The sequence below is a fragment of the Vulpes vulpes genome, chromosome 8 (genome assembly GCF_048418805.1).
Source record: "Vulpes vulpes isolate BD-2025 chromosome 8, VulVul3, whole genome shotgun sequence".
NCBI classification, from domain to species: Eukaryota; Metazoa; Chordata; class Mammalia; order Carnivora; family Canidae; genus Vulpes; species Vulpes vulpes.
The window spans coordinates 23949491-23970849 of NC_132787.1; the positions used below are offsets into that span (position 1 = coordinate 23949491).

At 33.8% G+C, this 21359-nt stretch overlaps 1 protein-coding gene across 1 annotated transcript in view; it reads right to left on the reverse strand.

The window, feature by feature from the left end:
* Positions 1-21359, reverse strand: part of ETNK1 (ethanolamine kinase 1) — a 64184-nt gene that overhangs the window by 5814 nt on the left and 37011 nt on the right. Inside the window, exons 4-7 of the mRNA XM_025995098.2 lie at positions 18056-18198; positions 8907-8990; positions 7047-7207; positions 347-420 (exon numbers count right to left, since the gene is read on the reverse strand). Of these exons, the coding sequence (XP_025850883.1) occupies positions 347-420; positions 7047-7207; positions 8907-8990; positions 18056-18198 (462 nt within the window). The remainder of the gene's footprint in view (positions 1-346; positions 421-7046; positions 7208-8906; positions 8991-18055; positions 18199-21359) is intronic.

Sequence of the window (21359 nt, forward strand, 5' to 3'; positions counted from 1 at the left end):
CAAGAGAATTAATAAAAAATGAAAAACTTAATCCTTCCCCTTCTTTTTCCACTCACCCTTCTAAGCTGATTTTAAGTTTTAAGATTTTTCAAAGGACTTATTTTTAGTTTATTGCACCATCTACTGGACAGTTTTCTAATACAGTATTTAACAGATTATACCAGATTTCCTTGCAGACCAATTATTAAATATATGCAACCCTTATAAACATTTGACTGAAAATAAGAACTACAGTGTAAATAATAACTACAGTGTACCCTACGAGTTGTGTGTATATCCAAAAAAAAATTTTTAAAAAGGAGAGACAAACGTGATGTGTAATGCATATAAGTACAATTAAACTTACCCAAGGAAATCAAAATCAATAGTGGAATATTTGGCTTGAATCAAAGCCCATAATCCCCAAAAGAAATGAGAAGCCTAAAGAGGAAGGAAGGAAAATCAAGAATTATGATACACATTTCTTTATAAAACAATTATCAAATAACTAATGTTTTTCCTTTTTCACCAACTCCATGTAGAATACTGTCTTAAAGCTTTTTATATATAAAATACTTAAAACACAAGTAATACTGAAGTGTACAGTTACCTAGATGGCTATAGATCACTTCTGTTCACATCCAAAAAGGTCAGAATATATTATAACCACTTGGAAAATAGAGCCCAATTCTTGTAACTGCTTTGCGGAGACAGAGTTCAGCGTAAGCACTAATAGATATTGGTTAAATGTTTTTAATGATTATAATCGCTAACAGGCTTCCCTATAAAATACATAATTACCAAAGAATCTTGGGTTTTTTATGTAAAAATATAAACAAAAAGGAAAATCCAAATCTCAAAAAATATATATTTAAATATGAAAAATGTTCTAGGCATGAAACATCTGAAAACAATTTTTATTGGCCCAACAATTCTGCATAAGCAACCATGACATAAAGTAACATGATTTTACTTATGTCAGAGAAAAGTGGGTCTTAAGACTTAAGAGAAAAACAGATGACCATGTAGGAGCTCTAAAATAACTACTTGTGTGTGTGCTTTACAATCTATTTCTAGTTAAACATGAAAATATTTTAAGATTCTGATAATAACTAACAAAACTTTACTTCCCAGGGATCCCTGGGTGGCAGAGCGGTTTAGCGCCTGCCTTTGGCCCAGGGCGCGATCCTGGAGACCGGGGATCGAATCCCACATCGGGCTCCCTGCATGGAGCCTGCTTCTCCCTCTGCCTGTGTCTCTGCCTGTCTCTGTGTTTGTGTCACCCATGAGTAAATAAATAAAATATTTTTTTAAAAAAATGTTTAAGCCCTTATCGTAACAGAAGTTATAAAAAAAAAAAAATTACTCCACAGCTGTGGTATTACCTAACCAAGTCCGATTTGGTTAGGTAAAACAATACAGTGCATGAGAAAGGATTCTAAATTTTAATTGAGAACTATGAGGGTTTATGTCCAGGTTCTGTCACTAACTCCTTTTGCAACCTTCATTAAGTCACAAATTTTTAGTCATAATCATCACTTAAAAGATGAGAAACTATTAGCCTTCTGTATTCCACAACAGGATTGTTTTAAAGATTAATGGAAATTATATATACACACACATACACACATATATACAAAAAATTTGCCCTCTAAATTTAAAACTAAAGAGGTCTTTAAAGTATGTTGCTGTAAAAATATCTATTTAAGGGCAGCCGCAGTGGCCCAGCGGTTTAGCGCCGCCTTCAGCCCAGGGCATGATCCTGGAGACTGATGATCGAGTCCCCATGTCGGGCTCCCTGCACAGAGCCTGCTTCTCCCTCTGCCTATGTCTCTGTCTCTCTCTCTCTCTCTCTTTCTCATGAATAAATACATAAAATCTTTTTTAAAAAATCTATTTAAAAATTACTATTGCACTTTGTTTTTAACTTCCTTAAAAAAATCACTATCGGGATATAGAACTTCCCTTCATTTTCTTTTTTTAAGATTTATTCATGAGAGACATTGCGGGGGGGGCGGGGGTTGCAGAGACACAGGCAGAAGGAGAAGCAGGCTCCAGGCAGGGAGCCAGACGTGGGACTTAATCCCAGGACTCCAGGATCATGCCCTGAGCCGAAGGCAGATGCTTAACCACTGAGCCACCCAGGCATCCCTAAAACTTCCCTTCATATACAGATAAAGAAAAGAATAAATGATGTAGTAAAGAATAAACAACTAAAGTACATGCACATGAGCCCTAACAATTAACTTAAAGGGGAAAAAAAAAAAGCTGAACTCTGGAGTCAAGTTGAAAAAAATTACTAGCTGCATGGCTTTGAGCAATTTAATTAACCCATCTGTACCTTTATTTTCTCATCTGCAAAATGCAGATGTGATACTATGATTTATAAAAGAATTACGTATTTGGCCTTCATCCACTGTTTCTGGATTAGAGTTCCCCAAATCCTCAGAATTTCCTAAACATAAGAGCAATGGCAACATCTTGTTAATAACATTTGATCTCTTATCCTAAGTTTCCGAAATAGTTCCAGAACAATAAAAGTGTAAGTAATGAGGGGACTTTTGGAAACCCCCTCTAGAGGACTGGATCCAGGGAACTTAACTATGTGATTGTAGAGGGATGGATCTTCCAGCCCCCCATCTCACCACCTTCAGAGAAGGGAGAGGGGCATGAGACCGAGTTCAGTTTTCAATGGCCAAGGTTTTCATCAATCTTGCCTACGTAATGAAGTCTCCATATAACCAAAGGTGGGGATTCAAAGAGCTTCCAGGCCTGGTGAACCAGAACACATTCACATGCTGGAGGGTGGTATGCCCTAACCTCCTAAAGAACAGAAGTTCCCAAGCTCAGAACTCTTCTGGACCTTGCCCTATATACCTCTTCATCTGACTATTCCTCTGTTTCTTTATAATAAACCAATAAACATACTTAAAAGCTTCTCTGAGTTCTACAAGCCACTCTAACAAATTAATTGTATCCAAAGAGGAAGTTTCAGAAACCTCCGATTTATAGCCAGTGGGTAAGAAGAACAAGAACAACTGAGACTTGCAAGTGACATCTGAAAAGGAGGATTGTGGGGTGCAGTTTTGTGAGATTGAACCCTTAACCTGTGGGATCTGACACTTATTTACAAAATTGAAGCTCACAGAGTCACAGCTGAGAATCAGAGAACTACTCAGTGGTGTGGAAAAAACACATATCAAAGCCTAGTCTCTATACCTAGTATATAACAAACACTCAATAAAATGTTAATTAATACCATTATATAAAATAAGGATGATAAAATTTTTCAAAAATGGTTTATTCTACCTGAGGAAGTCTCAGGTATTGAGAAGTGAATTATGAGAGGAGATGCGCCTTCCTTCTTTTTAAAGTCTAAAAGAATGGCTCCCAACCATGGGAGATTCCTGAGGCCCAAAACTATTTTTTATAATATTATTAATATGTTACTTGCCCTATGACTATCTTAATATCTGCACTGATGGTTTAAAAGCAATGGTGGGTGAAGCTATCGGCCCTTTACAGTGCATCAAGGCAGTGGCAGCAAACATTCACACACACTCACATCATCTCTACACACAGTAAAAGGCCAGTCTCACCAAAGAATGTCCTTTATGAAGCCATTGAAACTATTAATTTTATTAAATTTATATCAAGAGAAAGGTTCTTTCAAGGAAAAACATTTATGACCAAGTTACGAGCTGAATTTGTACATTTTTACTGGAACATCATTTTTACTTGAAAGAATTAAGTGACATTCAAACTAGGTATTAGAGTTGGGCAGTTAGCAGATATTTCTCAGATTAAAAAAAGGGGGAACTTCTCATTTCAATGAAAATAATTGACAGTATTTGTTGCCAATGATGGTCTTCAAGTATTCAACCTAAAATTAGAACTTTGGAAAACTTGTATTTGATTCTGTGAGCTTAGCAGCTTCTCAATACAGTACTCAAAACCTTTTCTGATGATACTGATTGTTATCAATGGATGTGATATTTTTATATCATATAAGATGTTTCAACAAAGATCTATACAACTCAATGATCAGTATTTTCCAAATAACACTTAATAATGTTAAAACTACAAAATCATGCACTGCTAAAAGAACCACTCAACGTGCAACATAAACCAATGGATTATAACGTACTGGAGTACAAAAAGTTAACTGATGTTTTCAGACTGCCCATTACAATTAACCTCTAAGAAATAATCACTTGCTGACTTTTGGTGAAGTATCAAAGAGAATATCCACAACTATCTGAAAAGGCAAAATATTCATCTCTTCCAACAACATGTGGGTGAAACAGAATGTTTTTTATATACTTTAACCAAACCATACATTGCAACAAATGAAATGCAAAAGAAGATATAAGAATCTAGCCTTTACATCTGCCTTCAGGCTCAGGTCATGATCCCAAGACGCCCCACATAGGGTTCCCTGCTCAGCGGGGAGTCTACTTCCCCGCCTCTCCCTCTGCCTGCCACTCCCGTTTGTGTGTGCTGTCAAATGCATAAAGTCTTAAAAAAAAAAAAAGGAATCTAGCTTTTATTAAGCCAGTAGTACAGAGATTTGCAAAAGTGTAACATAATGCCATTCTTTTGTTTTGTTTTTGGGAAATGGTTATTTTTCATTTTCAAATGCTATTTATGGACACCTGAGTGGCTCAGTGGTTGAGCGTCTGACTTTGGCTCAGGGCTTGATCCCGAGGTCCTGGGATCGAGTCCCACATCAAGATTCCTGCATGGAGTCTCCTCCCTCTGCCTATATCTCTGCCCCTCTCTCCCTCTTTCTGTGTCTCTCATGAGTAAATAAAAAAATCAAAAATAAATAAATAAATACATACATACATAAACAAACATTAAAATCGCAGATAAATAAATAAATTGATTAATTAATTAGTTGCTGTTTGATGTTAACAAGTTTATTTTTTAAGATTTATTTATTTGGGGAAGGGAGAACAAGTGGGAGGGGCAGAGGGAAAGAGAGAATCTCAAGTTGGCTCCGTGCTGAGCATAGAGCCCAATGCAGGGCTCAATCCCACAATCCTGAGATCACAACCTGAGCCAAAACCAAGAGTGAGACACTTAAAAGACTGTGCCACCCTGGCACCCCTACAAATTTATCATTTAAAAAAGATTTACTTAATAAATATTTTCAATTTGTTTTAATTTTCAATAAGATAAATACTGATAATTAACCTAAATAAACAAAAGCTCATAGAGGTCCTCAAAAAAATACTGAAAGTGTAAAGAGAATCCTGAGACCAAAAAGGTTAAGAACACTAATCTAAACCACCAGGCATATTTTAAGTGATATAAAAATCATCTGTGGATGCTATTGTAATTTCTTCCTATTAGGCTGGTTTTATAAGCAGAAAAGACTGAAAGTGGGAAATTCTATACTTAAAAATAACATCAAACCAGCTCTTCCTACCATTTCAAGCAGCATTCATTCCTACAGTAGTGTAAAATAACTAAATGATTCTACACTAGAGAAGGATTATACTTAGTACCTTTTAGGGGGTGAAAAATGAAAAACTTAGATCTACCATTAGACTCTTAAATGGATGAAAAGGAAATGTAGGAAACAGTTTTTTCATCATTTGCATTCCCCAAAATGGCAGAGAAAATTTAAGTCCAAATAATATAATATTCTGTGTGATTTACTTATACTATTTCTTTCAGACTTGGAAGCTATAGATATATAATTCTATCAAAGGGCATTTTAATTTCTAGGCTACTCATTTCTGTTGGAAAGAAAAATTCAAGGCTTTATATGACGAACCAGTAACTAACAATGTATCCTTGAACTGTTTCCTGAAAAACCCCTAAAAACTCTAAGATTTCACTTAGAAATAATCTGAAGTCTGAAAACAATGTGCCTAAAAACTCTGCACAGCTTAAAAAACCATATGTACACTTTGATTTTATAATGCAAATACCTACTTTTGTTTACCATCTTAATATTAATTATAGTAAACAATAAGAAACACGTGAAATCTTTTAATATTTCCAAGTCTGCTCACGCCCTCAGCAATAAACAAATATTTAACCAGCCATTTATTAAGAAATATCTATATCCTGATTTTATTCAAACCTCTTTTCCAGGGCACCCGGATGGCTCACATCATGATCTCAGGGTTGCAGGACACAGCATCGGGTTCTATGGTCAGGTTCCATGCTCACTAGGCATGGAATCTACCTGGGATTCTCTCCGTCTCCCTCTCCCTCTCCACCTCTGCCCCTTTCCCTACCAGTGTATGCCTGCATGCACTCTAAAAATAAACAAAATCTTAAAAAAAAAAAAAAATTTCCCACTTATCAAATCAGTTTTTTTTTTTTTAAGATTTTATTTATTTATTCATAGAGACACAGTTAGAGAGAGAGAGGCAGAGACACAGGCAGAAGAAGAAGCAGGCACCACGCAGGGAGCCCGATGTGGGACTCGATCCCGGGTCCCCAGGATCTCGCCCTGGGCTGCAGGCAGCGCTAAACCCCTGCGCCACCGGGGCTGCCCAGTTTTGTTTTTTTTTTAAGATTTTATCTACTTATTTGAAAGAGAGAGCATGAGCAAGGGGAGAGAGAGAGAGAAAGCAGGCTCCCTGCTGAGCAGGGAGCCCAACGCAGGACTCAATCCCAGCACCCTAAGACCATGACCCGAGCCAAAAGAAGATGCCTGATGACTAAGCCACCCCAGCACCCCTCAAATCAGTTTTAGAAATTATGTATATGCCGTCTTTGTGACAAGTGATCAAGGAAGGAGGAGTCCCAGAGAAAGAAACAGTATTTAAGACATGTCCAAATGGAGTAAGAGGAACTTGCCAGAGGATGCAGGGAATAGAGATTTTATTTATTGGGGCATCTGGGTGGCTCAGTGGTTGAAGCATCTGCCTTTGGCTCAGGTCATGATCCCGAGGCTCCCCCACATAGAGCCTGCTTTTCCCACTGCCCATGTCTCTGCCTCTCTCTGTGTGTGTCTCTTGAATAAATACATTTTAAAAACTTAAAAAATAAAATAGAGAATCTTACCAAAAAAAACCTCTTTCATTGTTTGTATTTAAACTTACCAACGCAAACTGATTGACCTGAATGAAGAGTATTTCTACCTCCTTTTCAGTAACTTCAGTCCCAAAGCCTTTATATTCTTTGTAGGCTTCAAGGTAAGAACGCAGCCACTGGCCCTGTAGTTGTCTGTCTGGATAGAGACTATAGTCTACATCACTCACACCTAATACGGAAAAAAAAATACACTTAAAAGATTTTAAAAACACAATGTCTTCTATATGCTTTAATAACCCCTAAAGAAATCCTAAATACTTAGATGTTAAGTAAATAGCATTAAAATAATAAACAAAAATACATAAAGTATTCCAGCTTAAACTCTAAAGCACAATACATTTCGTCATCATGAAATCAATTCTCATTGCTTCAATTTCTTCTGAGAGGGTGAAGCTTGAACCACCAACCATAAAAGCTCCAAATCTTCATTTAATAAGTACTTCAGATTATTATGCAAACTAATACTTAGAGCATTTCCTAGAACTGCAGCTCTAAAAACATTTTTGACCATTACTCATGGGGTTAAGAAATACATTTCAAAAAAAAAATAAAAAATAAATTAAAAAAAATAAATACATTTCATATTGAACTTTGATACACTCTACTGGTATTAAGTTCCACAAAACAATATCGACCCTAACTATACACCTTCCAACTTGGATATTTTCTATTTCTTTTCTATTCTGTACTTTAAAATAATTAACCCACAAATTTGGTTTTAAGATAAGCAGTTTAAAAAAAATGCTAACCTAAAAAATTAAGTTCGTACTTTTTTTTTTTTTTAAAGCTTCACACTCAAAGTTCTACATAACTTGGTCCAAACTTTGCTTCTCTGGTCTTATAACCCAACCCCTGTATTCTCCTTCATGAGTTTTACATCCTACAAACAGGTGCACTCACATTGACATTTTCTTCCTCCTTCCTGCAGTGCTTTCCTTTCTGTTCTATCTGCACATCTCAAATTCTACCTAACTTGCAAGCTTAGCTCAATTTTTCTTACACAAAATCATATTAGGACCACTGGAGAGTTTCCTATTTCATACTGACAGCAGTGACTACACATTATACTAACATGGATTTGGTGATGTCCCATTATATGCACAGCTGCTTTCCCTCCTGACAGATAAGTGAAAATATGTACAGCACATGTGTGGGGATATAGCATGTATATGAAAAGTCTATTGTAGGGAAATAACTAAAAACATGTCAATTAAAATTAATTAATTAAAATAAAATAAAAAATAAAAACATGTCAATTAAAACCCCCTCCAACTTTTTCCCAGTCTGATAACCTTAAGTAAATGAAAAAAATAGGAATGCATGAATGTATACAAATAAAAATTCAGCAGTGAAAAGTCCCTCCTAAGTATAAACCATCCAGGGGAATTTCCTAATCTTTAGTTTTAGAACATTCATTGTTTCCAAATATAGTCATAAAATGTGTGATCTTGCTAAGTTACTTTCTCCATTTGTAAACTGGGAACATAACCTAATTGACAGGAGGAAAAAGTGAGATGAGATTATTGGAGGAAGGAGATGAGATTATTGGAGGAAGGAGGAAGGAGTGTAAGGTGTTACACTATGTCAATCTAAGTCACAAGTATTATTTTTTCTTATTTTCCTTAAGGAATTAAGGAAAGGGTCATCTCTTCTCCCTCCTCCAATAATAAAGAAAAACAAAGTACAAGGTCAGGAAGGAATTTAAAAATGTTGTCCCTGAAAAAAAAGAAAAAAAGAAAAAAAAATGTTGTCCCTGGAACATCCCAGGTGAACTTCTCTAAAGAAAAACTATAAACCAAAAAAACAGTTCTCAAATAATTATTTCAAAGTTATATATGCTGCTCCGTTAGTTATACCCTCGATTTTACCTGCAAATTCATTGAAATGATTTCCGATATCATATGCCAGGTAGTTGTATCCAGAATATTCATAATCAATGAACTGTACATCACCTATGTGAGACACAAAAACAAAGACATAAGAAATCATATATAAGATCAGAAAATCCCTATGCTATTTGTAATTAAATAGCTTCCAAAATTTTGTCTCATTGTATGTGCTTGGTTACATGCACTTCTGAGACAATACAGGGTAAGGCTGTGAATTTTATGGCAATGAGCTTTACAAAATTCAAATTGCATATTGTCAACAGCTTCTTTGTGAACACTAATGTCCACTGTATTAAAGAAAAGTCAAAATAATCATTCTCCAAATTCAGACAAAAGCAAAATATCTCTTTCACCACAAGGGGGCATCAGTTACTTAAAAATTCAAGTTTAATGAGCAATGAATACTATCTCTGGAAATTAATAATCTATGCAATTTTAACAAATTATGACACTCCAAAAGTAAACTGACAAGCTACTTTACATATACAAATCAAATATAAACTCTGAAAGACTTGAATTCTGCAGATCCTGCAGTTTTGCTATCATACTTGATCAACTTGACAATATCCCTAATTTAAGAAATTAGTTGCTATAAACTCTTATTTTCCTCCAGTGCTACATAACTAATATTTCCAATAGCATACCTGAGCAGCATTACGGTGGTGGTTTTATCTTTTAAAAAGAACAAAGTTACAAAGTTACTTGTAAACTTTTCTTTGAGAAATTTTTACATTAAGATAGATGCCAATTCTAAATTAATGGTAAATATATATGCATATTTCAATCTTTACTTAAGATAGTTGCCTATTCTAAATTAATGGTAAATATATATGCATATTTCATTACATTTCTCCAAAGACAATCCTGCTCTACCTGCCCAGGGGACATGCTCCTGCTCAGGAACATTCATTTTTGAGTACTAAGTATTATAGAGGGTTTGTCTGAACAAAGATATAGGTCTTTTTAAAAAAGAGACAAGAGAAAAAGTTTTATTAAAAGAGAGAGAAAGAGTTAGAGACATTAAAAAAATAAAAATAAAATGGGTCACTGTCGACACCAGGCATCACAAACTCAAAGGCTTACAGGGCCATACGATTAAAATGGATACACGAACAGAGATGGCTGTAAGAACAGTTTCTAAGCAGCTTATATTGAGAAAATGCATAACAAATGCCTAGTTACACTACTGTCTTTTAAACATCAAAATGAATTAACAAAACAAACTCCTGGTCTACACACACTGGCATTTTCTAACTAAAAGTTTTTTTGAACTATAGTATCTTGATACAGAGATACATGTTTAAGTTAGGGGTATATGCTGATTATATCCAAACTCAGAAAAAGAGAATTACATGACAGAAAAATATCATGGCAAATGGAATATTAACAAAGCAAAAAAATTTTCATGTAATTGCATTTAATATGTAATTCTAAACTTGTATAAATAATAATCAAGTCTAGAGTAAATTAAGTGAGCATTATCAGAGTATCAAAGCCCAGTTATCAAAATCTACATGCATACTGACAAAATAAATATAAGGTTTTAAAATGTTGGTGACTATAATAAATCACTGCAATTGAACCACCATAAGTATTATAGTCTTGAATTCAAAAAACTATCCCAGAGAAAGTCTTAAAGTTAACCAAATTACTATAGTAAATTGCAGAATGGGAAGTGAAAACATGTTTTAAGGTTTGTTCTAGATACCACTGGGAATAAGAGGGTGAAGACCACCATCATGACAAAATACTCTGTAGCCATGAAAAAAAATTTCATTTTCAAAAATTGATGACCAGGAGAATTACAAATGTTATATGAAAAAAAAAAAGATACAAAATAGTAAACACAGTGATCCAAATTATTAAAATATTATGCCTGGAAAGAGAGAAAAACATATAATGCATAGGGGGAAAAGATGAATGGAAATTAACCAAAACAATTATGTTTCAACTGGTTTCATTACAGGTGATAGAAAAGTGACCTTTTTCTCCTTTTATTTTAAATCACTAACAATAGACATTACTTTTAGAAGGAAAAAAAATGACAGCTCAAAAAGATTAAGATGAATTCTCTGAACAAAAATTGTAAGAGACTAATAATGATTTGGGATAGATCTATCCAGCCAGTCTTTAAGAAATCAGGACTCAAGAAGATTCAACAAGTTGCAAAACTGAGTCAACCAGTTTTTAATACAGTTTTTTAAATTGCAGCTGTTGATTGCTTTAACTCTTTAAACACAAATTCTTGTAGAGCTCATATTAACTGTTACATGCCAATAAAAATACACAGCCCAGTCCTGAAGCTTACTTTTGCCACATAAACAAAAGCTTCAATTTCAATTTTCAAAATTATATTTAGAATTTGGTGACTATAGTTAAAATGGCAGGTAAAAATGCCTGCTTGTAGAGTAAATACAATTTAAATAAAGCATAGATCATCTTAACATAAGTTAAAATCTGTTTCAGTATGAAAATTTTAGCAATGACTTTTTGTAGTAGCATTAATTCATTAACACTAGCCTTTATTTTTAAATGCAATGTTGAGTTTATAAATAATGAAATTTAAAAAATAAGAAAATGAAGCTAACAAGATACAGATGAGGCTGTTACCAGGCTCCGTGCATGTGAACAAGTGATGCGATAAACCTCCAGTCAGTGCGTTTAAGAAGCACGGGGTGCGCCGCCACATGGCAGCAACAATGGCATACCTAATCTGTAGCAGATGAAGAAAATTTGGCAAACTCACATTTTACAAGACACAAAGCTTAAAAGGAAAAAATCTTTTTTAAAAAATCTGCATTAACTATTCTTTTTTCAAATTATTGCAAACAAAGTGGAACTCAACCTTAAATTTAATCTTCTGCAACAAAATAAAATTAAAAAGGCCTACTTCACTTATTTTGGGTGCCAGAAAAATCAAATTACTGGAAAATGCTTTCCTACCAAGAGAAAATATACTGAACCTTTTTCTTGTACAAATTTAACTTCTGGTTTCTAAAATTTCCAATTGTTTAGAATATCCACATCACTATCAATAATAGTTCATATGGCACAACTATCTTTAATTCTTTAAGACATGAATTTTTAATTGTGGTTTCAAGGATGAAAAAAAATGAGACTAACTCCCAAAATTTTTTACAAAATTTTGTATGTTCATTTTCTGAGGGCATTCTCAATTTTCCAGATTCACAAGGGATCCCTGATCTCTAAAAAAGTAAAGCAGCACTGCTTTAGTGGCTAAGATTATATATTCCTTATCTTTACTTAATTAATACATTGACTGCACATAATGGGTATATCATAAGATTAATGAATAAAGTTATAACTCAGATTTTTAAGAGCTACATTTTTCTTTTTATTACTTTATTTCTTGCATATCTTCAGTTATGAAATCCACACATTACTGAGTTTAATTGTTCAGATCTCAGTATAGCTGAAAACAGCCAATTTTTAAAGTACTTTAAACCAAAAAGAATTAGTTTATTAACTAAGGCTATAAAATTCACATGCTACATTTGTTTGGATTCCTTTATTTTGTAGTTGAAGAGAAAGGGATAAAAATAAAAAGCAAAATAACCAATATGAGAACTTGAAAACCTTTTCAACTCCCTCTACTTGCTCTGCAAGTGTTAGGTAAGGTAGAGAGAGAACAAAGAGAAAAAATAACCACAATTACACTACTGTTAGCAAAAGGCTTTTTCTCTCATACAGAAAAAGTATTGGAATAGTCTGCTCTGAGAAACTTTCTCTTCATCCCTCACTCTGGCGTCCAGGACCTGTATATACCTCCACCACAGTGCTCATCATTCTGAACATAAATATACTGTTTCATGATCTGACTCCTCCACTACATGGAATATGGCTTCCTGGAAGGACAATAAGTCCCTTTCATCTTTCATCATGCAATCCACAGAGTAATCAATATCTAGGCACATAGTTAAGTATTAAAATGCTTATAAATGGAGGGCTTTGCATAGAATGCTGAGACACAATGATAACACACATGTTTAAATGGGTGGTGGGGAAGAAGGAATAAGCATGAAACACTAAGAACAAAGTATGGCATTTCTGACATTCATGTACAGGCTTGAACATACAGTGGGAATGAATGTATGAGTAAAGAAAAAACACTAAGCTAATAACGTTTAGGCAGCTCTTCCTTCATAGTTCAGGTTTTACAGTCCATTCAAGCTTTTAATAACCGAATTTAAGGACATTTTATTTTATGCTAAGTAGTAATCCAGAATTAAAACAAGGTTAAGACTATCCTTCATAAAAACTCCACTTTGGAAAATACAGGTTACCAAATGCAAAAATAAATTTGTATTTACTTAAATTTTAAAACAAAACCAACAACTGCAACAAAAAACCCTCTGTCATTAAAATATCAATGAAACAACCAAACCACAGTATCTTTCATGAGTAATAGAGTGGGTAAGACTTATAGCCAACCAAGTGACTGAGAATGGTGCCTCACACATTTTCTATTTACAATGTGTAAAACTCTAAAGAAAAACCTGGTTTACATTATAATTCCCAGAATAAGTTTCATTTTTCTTTCACTCATTTGTATTTCTTTAAATAACTGTAAATCAGCAAGTTGTATATTTCACTGACAGAGAAAATAATCAATGAGTGTCATTACTGAATTTTAAAGTTCTATATTAAATCTTTATCTGAGCTTTTATGAAAAAATGGGGAGAGGGGGAGAAATGAAATAGTCACCAATAAACATTCAGACAGAGCATCAAGACATGAGAGAACATACTCAAAAGCTTTAGCAATTACTTCTAACAGGGCAGCAGTTTAAGGGTTAGTTGAAGTTATAGTATTAGAATTCAAGTCAGTTAGTCTATAAGCAATACTACAATTTATTCTACTTCGTATAAATTCTTTTTAAATTAATGATTAATTTAAAAGATGACTGAAAGCTCTGGAAGCAAGAACCGCTGCTTCCGGTTTTCTTATTATGTAATAAATTCTATCATCATATCAGTAAGCATTCTTTCCTTACCTTTTTAAGATGTCATTTCACTGAAGGCAAGGAATGGGCCGCTGTTTACCAACCACCTAATTCCTGGCACTAACTTTTCAAAAATCTTGACAGCTACCATCACCTTCAGAAAGGAAGCTCACTCTTCTCCCATATTCCTGTGTCCTGTCAACTGACATGGTGAAAACAGGTAGAGGCAGTATTTCTTCCTGTGATGCCTACCATCTCCTGTAACATTCACAGGTACAAAAGCCTATAAACTGCAGGGTGCTCACAATCTTTGTGTATATGTATGTGTGTATAAATATGTACTGATATGTTCATAAACACATACATATATACATTTTTAAACTTTACTCACTCAAGTTATAGTTAGGATAAAATCTGGAAGCTGCACTTAAAGACAAACTGATTGTCATCTCATACCTATGAGCCATAATTCCACTAGTTATAAGACATATATGTAAGTCAACCACTGGCTTATAATAACTATTTTCACTTCTTCAGAATCAAGTATATTTCGTAAAATTGCATCCTGTAAACATAATAAAGGGGTTGGCGAACTATGTATATTCATGCCAAATCTAGACCACTGCGTGGTCTTGTAAATAGTTTTACTGGAACACAGTCACACTCATTTATTAATGTATTATCTATGGCTGTGTTTGTGCTATAACAGAGCTGAACAGTCACAATGGAGACTATAATATGGTACACAAAGCCTAAAATACGTACTATCACACCTTACAGAAAAAGTTTGCCAACCCCTTTTATAACAGCAGCAGCCATGAGCTGCTAAGTATATACTCCAATGCTATATACTTTATACACATAACCCAAATTTTTGTCAGGAATCACCTGAAGTAGATATTACCTCTAAGTTAGAAATAAAGCATATTAAAAGTTCTAGATTATCAAAAAGTATAAGCACTGCATGGAAACCTGTTAAACATGCAGATTCCTTAGCCCACCTACGAAATTCTTGTTCAGTTAGTCTTAGATGGGACATAGAAGCCTGCATTTTTTTTTCCCAAGTACTCTGGGTGATTCTGGTGCAGAGTCAAGGATCAAATATAAAAATAAAAAAATAAAATGGGGGTGCCTGGCTGGCTCAATCAGCGGAGCATGCAACTCTATATATCATGGTTGTTAAGTTCAGGCCTGATATTGGATGTACAGATAACTTAATGATAAAATCTTTAAAAAGGGAAAAAGGGAAAATGATTTGTCTAGTATCACCTACTTCCACATGTGATTGAGCAGGAATGTGAACCTGTGTGTGCTTGGTTCTAACATCTACATTTTTTCCAATTTCTCTTAGTTGTAACTAAGTTCTTAATACATTTGCTTTCTAAGAGTTACTCAGAAATTCTTAATCTGGTGACAACATACAAAATCTAAGTTATTACAGTTGAAAAATACATGTGGAGACTTCAAGATGATCCACTATAAATTCATAGTTTAACTAAAATTTGCACTTCTGAAAAATGAAGGGTATGAAACATATTACGGAGAGAGATACTAAGTTTGATGATGTTAAAGCCAGTACCTTGGCTTTCATCTTATTATGCTTACATATTTATAACTCAAGTGGGTACAAAATACTGAAGTTTTAAACTCAAATCACATGAATCACTCAACAAGTGATAACAAATTAAACACATCTGTGAATATGATATGCAATATAATCATTTACCCTATGTAGAAATTAATTTAACCTCAAAAGACTGCACCCTTGGCTTAGCCAGTTAAAGAACTTCTGCAATCCCTATTTCTAATTTTAATTATCATCTTTGAAATTGCAGCTGTAAGTACTAATGCTACAGTCTAACTTTTTGCTCATTAAATTTACTAAATTTACAGCGTTTACAATTATTAAGCATGGTATGCTTATAACTAAAAACAAGTATGTCATACAGTTACATTACTTTAAAACCATTAGCTCCTAATTTCAAACAGATAGAAAATAATACACGTTAACAAACCTCTTGCCACACTCTCATGAGTTTTAGATTTTACTTGAACATTCCAACTGTATTTTCTTAATCCTATGTATCAACTAATCACATAGCAATGGACTTTTTTAATGGATGCCATAAAGTCCAAACTTGCCTTCCTAAAAGACACTATAAAACCACTGTCAAGGAAAAATAACAGAACATATCCATAACTAACACACAAACATAACCACAAAGACAAGAAGAAACAAATGGTACACAATAGACTTCTTAAAGAAAGAAAAACTAAAAAATGTATCAAAATAGTTACATTTGTTGAACTGTGAAATTCATTCTTCTGTGTAGGGAAGAAAAATTAGGCACAAAAATATGATTTAGGTAACTTCTGGTAAAACAAACAAATGAATAACCTTGAAATCTTAAGAGTCAAACTGAAACAGAAAGATTTGTTTGAAAATATAAGAACTTTTCATATCACTGAAAACAGTTTAGATAAGCAACTGATTAAAAGTAAAAATGCATTTTTTTTAACTTAAAACAAAGTAATCTGATTTTTTTGGTCCCTTATATTTTAGTTTTATAAACAAGTTTGGTCTGTGAAATGAATATGCAAAAGAAACTTATAAAATAAAAATATGAAAAGGTAAAATATATTCCAAAGGAAATACGATTCTCTTTGATTATCTTGCAGTTAAAAATAAAGCTGAGTGTCCACTTCAAACGTAAGATGAAGTCCCTCACTTGAAATTCCATTATATAAATTGTGTTATTTGGTTTTGCACTGAACTTAAAAGCTAATACATCACTTTAATGTATAACTAATACTCTTGTCTCACAAATGGCCTTGAGATTTGGTTACTAGTATATAATGAGTATACATGTGACAATTATATATAATAAATGGATAATAAATAATAAATAGGACACTGTCAAGCACTCCATGTTTTAAGGTACACCTTTAAGATTTTTTTAATGTTTCCACACAAAGACCTCCAACATTCAAAATAAAGATTTCAGCTTAATGTATTCTAAAAAATAAAACTTCTAATCCACATTAAAATATAAAATATAAAAGGTACTCGAACATGTTTTTAAGAATATATGCTTCAGTCTACCATCCTTGACAGTGCTCTTTTGTTAATTTTCTTCAAGTCAAAGTCAGTTACAAATATGAACAATCTTTGCATTTGAATAGTCTCATGTTACAATCAAGTAAGAATGGTCATAAATAGTAATTTAATAGAATTATGACCATTTCATCAGAATTGTTTGGCTTTAGCATTCTCACAAAAGCACAATTTTGATTAAAAATAATCTTCCAACTATAATGACTATTCTCAAAACTGTTTCCTTTAAAATGAAAGTTTCACAATTTCAGACTTTTTAAATTAATACTAATCCTTCAACCATAATTACATTTTCCAATTTCAATTTATTATTGAAGGGGCATCTATATTTTAGCAACCAAACCTCAAACCACTTTTATCCAATAACGTAATACAACCACAAGTGTTTCTTAAATACGTAAACAGAGAATTTGAATACAGCAAGATATGAACAATTACAGAAAACATTTCATCAAAAATATCACTGTCTATACCTCAAAAAATGTTAAAACTATTTACCAAAGCTTCTTGATTACTACTTTACTAGATATAAATTTCAGCAAGTACAAATAACATTTCCTCCATCTGTAGCTCTCTTTAGCATCAAAATATCTAACAAATCAGCACAATAAACGAATAGAAAACCTGGAGACAAATTTGTTTCTAATACTGTCGTCCTTCCCAACACTGAGAAAATTCTGTATTTATTAAGAGCACTGCAATGTCAGTTGGTTTTTCAATAACCCCCATTACAAGAAGGTACATTTTCAAACCATGAATTAATAGATTTTACAGTTAAATTTAAAAACAAAGTCATTTTATCATTTTTCATTTAAGACTCTTAACAAGAATCACAAACTCTAATAAATGTTTTATACAAATATATAGAGAATATATATTAATTTAGCACAGTTACCACGATTTTATAACCTAAAAGAAAATCTTTAAAGACTTCATGAATATTTTTAATCCTTACATCTGCATTAAATTTATTTACTGATACAAAGATCAAAGGACCATTAAGAACATCAAAGGAATCAACTTTACTTACTGCTAAGGTCAGATACCTACCTTGTTTCTCATTGTAGATTATATTCTTACACAATAGGTCATTATGGCAAAGCACAACAGGTGAGCCCAGGTTGGAAAGAATCTCCTTCATCCAAGTCATTTCTTCCTGAAGAATCTGAGAGCTTGGGATATCACTTAAGAACCTTTTAGTTAAAAAAATAAAATAAAATAAAGTTATATATTACTTATATTAATGACTTTTTTCAAGTTTAAAGATTAAAACCTATTTTTTAAAGATTTTATTTATTAAAAACAAAGGGGGGTGGGAGCAGAGACACAGGCAGAGGGGGAAGCAAGGCTCCATGCAGGGAGCCCGATGTGGGACTCAATCCCGGGTCTCCAGGATCACACCCTGGGCCAAAGGCAGCATTAAACCGCTAAGCCACCAGGGCTGCCCTAAAATCTATTTTTAGTAAAATCTTTCCATTCAAGTGCATAGACTTCTGAATTAAAACAGGCCATTACAAAAGTTGGAATAAAGGAAAATCTTATTTCATGAACTTAATATGAATAAAAAGAAACTAAGCAACTTAAAACATAGGGCAGAAAAGTAAAAAATCAATTATTACAAAATTGAAGGAGGAACTCCCAGGTGGCTCAGTGGTTGAGTACCTGCCTTCAGGTCAGGTCATAATCCCAGGGTCCTGGGATGGAGTCCCGCATCAGGCTCCTTGCAGAGAACCTACTTCTCCCTCTGCCTCAGTCTCTGCCTCTCTCTCTCTCTCTCTTTCTCTCTCTCCATGTGTCTCTCATAAATAAATAAAATCTTTAAAAAAAATACAGGGAGGAAAAAAAAAATACAGGGAGGAAATATGTATATTTAATGGCTAGCATTTACTAAGCACTATTCTAAATATTTAACAGTTATCTCCACACACAAAGTTTATTTTTTAAAGATTTTTTATTTATTTATTCATGAGAGACAGAGAGAGAGAGGCAGAGTCACACACAGACAGAGGGAGAAGGCTCCTCACAGGGAGCCCGATGCAGAATTCGATCCCCGGACCTAGGATCCCACCCTGAGCTGAAGGCAGTGCTCAACCACTGAGCTACCCAGGCGTCCAAGATACAGAGTTTAATAAAAAAAAAGAGGTTTAAGTATATTATTTAAAGTTATAAAGACAGTTTATTAAAAAAACTAAAATGTCTATGGGAAGGGTGAATGTAGTACAAATCAGCTAAATTTACCTATCAAAGTCAACAGACTATCACTATTAATAAACCTAATCAATTCTATGATAATCATCAGATATAACTTATGAAATCATATCTAGAATACTCCATTATCTATTATAGAAATAGTTTCAAAGTAGTGAGACTGGGAAGTCTGGTAGGGAGAGTAGCAAAGAGGACTAGAGTTCATGGCTTTTTAATCCTACACTCTTCTGTACTATTTATTACACTATATTTATACTCATTTGATAAAAATAAAATGAAACAAAAATAGAGTGCTACCACTCATTCCTCAATAGCACCATCTGGCTTACAAAATTGCAGTTAGTTTATGCTTCCTCTTCCCTTAACACTTTAAGCCAAGTTTTCTTCATTCTTTCTCTACACTCAAATTAGCGCCTTACTTTTCCAATGTACAATATAATAAAGACTGTCAATGAACTTAATTTTAATAAAGTGGCCTACTTAGATGGTTGCTGCCTGTATTTGCCAATATTGCATTCTTCTCTAAACACAGCTTCCAAATACAATCCTTAAACACTCTTTTCAAAATGGTGTAATTGTTCAAGAACCTATTTAAAAGGTAAAGAGTTGAACAGAAATAATAGAACTCAAAGGATTGAACATAATTACAATCCTATACAAACAAAAAGGAACAGAAGAAAATATGAAACCTATTTCTAATATTTTAACTGTTTTTAACATTTTCGTTGTATATCATCTATTAGGGCAGAGTGCTTTTTGTGCTCTGTTCTACATTGTACATACTAACTCAATGAGCCGTCATAAAAACTCTAAAAGGTAAATATACTACTCTTATTTCCATTTTACTTCTGCCCCAGCTTACAAAGCAGAACTGTTAACTGGCAGAATTAAGGCTTCATCCTAGGCAGGCTGCCTCCAGCATCTTGTGTTCTTAATCCACACAATACTACACTGTCTCTAAACTCTGCATTATCTTAAAAAGTCGAGAAAATCATACATTCACTATTGCCAATACTTCATTATTTTTTAATTTTTCAATAGAATTCTTCAATAAAATTGCTATTTCAAAAGAGGATTTTGTGTTTTTACACTATCACTTCTTAGAATCTAGCACACTGGACACACTTAGACAAATGTTTATCTATCCCAGTTAATGGCTATCTACTATCCCTAACAAATTCAAAGTTTGACAAATCACCTGCAAATAAACACATATACACTGAGTGAATCAAACTAATCTCTAAAATAATCCAATTCAACAGAATAATACAGCGACTTTTCCCTAATAAACAGTAAAAAGAGAAACATGAAAAACTCTATAGGTCCTCTCTGTCTCTATTGTTCTTAGATGAAAATTTCCTGAATACAAAAGTTGGACACTTTTGTTTTAGACATAAGAAGAAGAAAATAAAATTCCTAATTTTTGTCCTAGTAGTAATCAGACTATAAAAATATGTTCATATAAGATTCTAAATCCTAATTTACAGGATGCCTCGGTGGCTCAGCAGTTGATCTGCCTCTGACTCAGATTGTGATCCTGGGTTCCTGGGATCAAGTCCTGCACTCGGATCCCCACAGGGAGCCTGCATCTCCCTCTCTATGTCTCTGCCTGCCTCTCTCTCTCTCCCCCTCTCTGTGTGTCTCTGTCATGAATAAATAAAATCTTAAAAAATAAATCAATAAATATATACTAATTTACAATTTTTTTATACAAAGAATAATAAAATACCTTACTTGGAACCTGGGGAGTCAGTTTCACAAAAGCTGAGTAAGGGCAGCCCAGGTGCTTCTCCCTCTGCCTGTGTCTGTTCCTGTGTGTGTGTGTGTGTGTGTGTGTGTGTGTGTGTCTCATGAATAAATAAAATCTTAAAAAAAAAAAAAAAGCTGAGTAAGACTCCTGTAACTGAATTTTCAACCTCATAATAGATTTGAATAGTCTCAGTAAACTAAGACAATCAAAATGTTTTCACACTCCAATATTACTACACTGCACCAATGTAAATCTTCTGGCATATTTAAAACAGCTTTGAATAGGGATGCCTGGGTGATTCAGTGACTGAGTGTCTGCCTTTGGCTCAGGGCGTGATCCCAGGTTCCTGGCGTGGAGTGCCGCAACAGGCTCACCGGGGAGCCAGCTTCGCCCTCT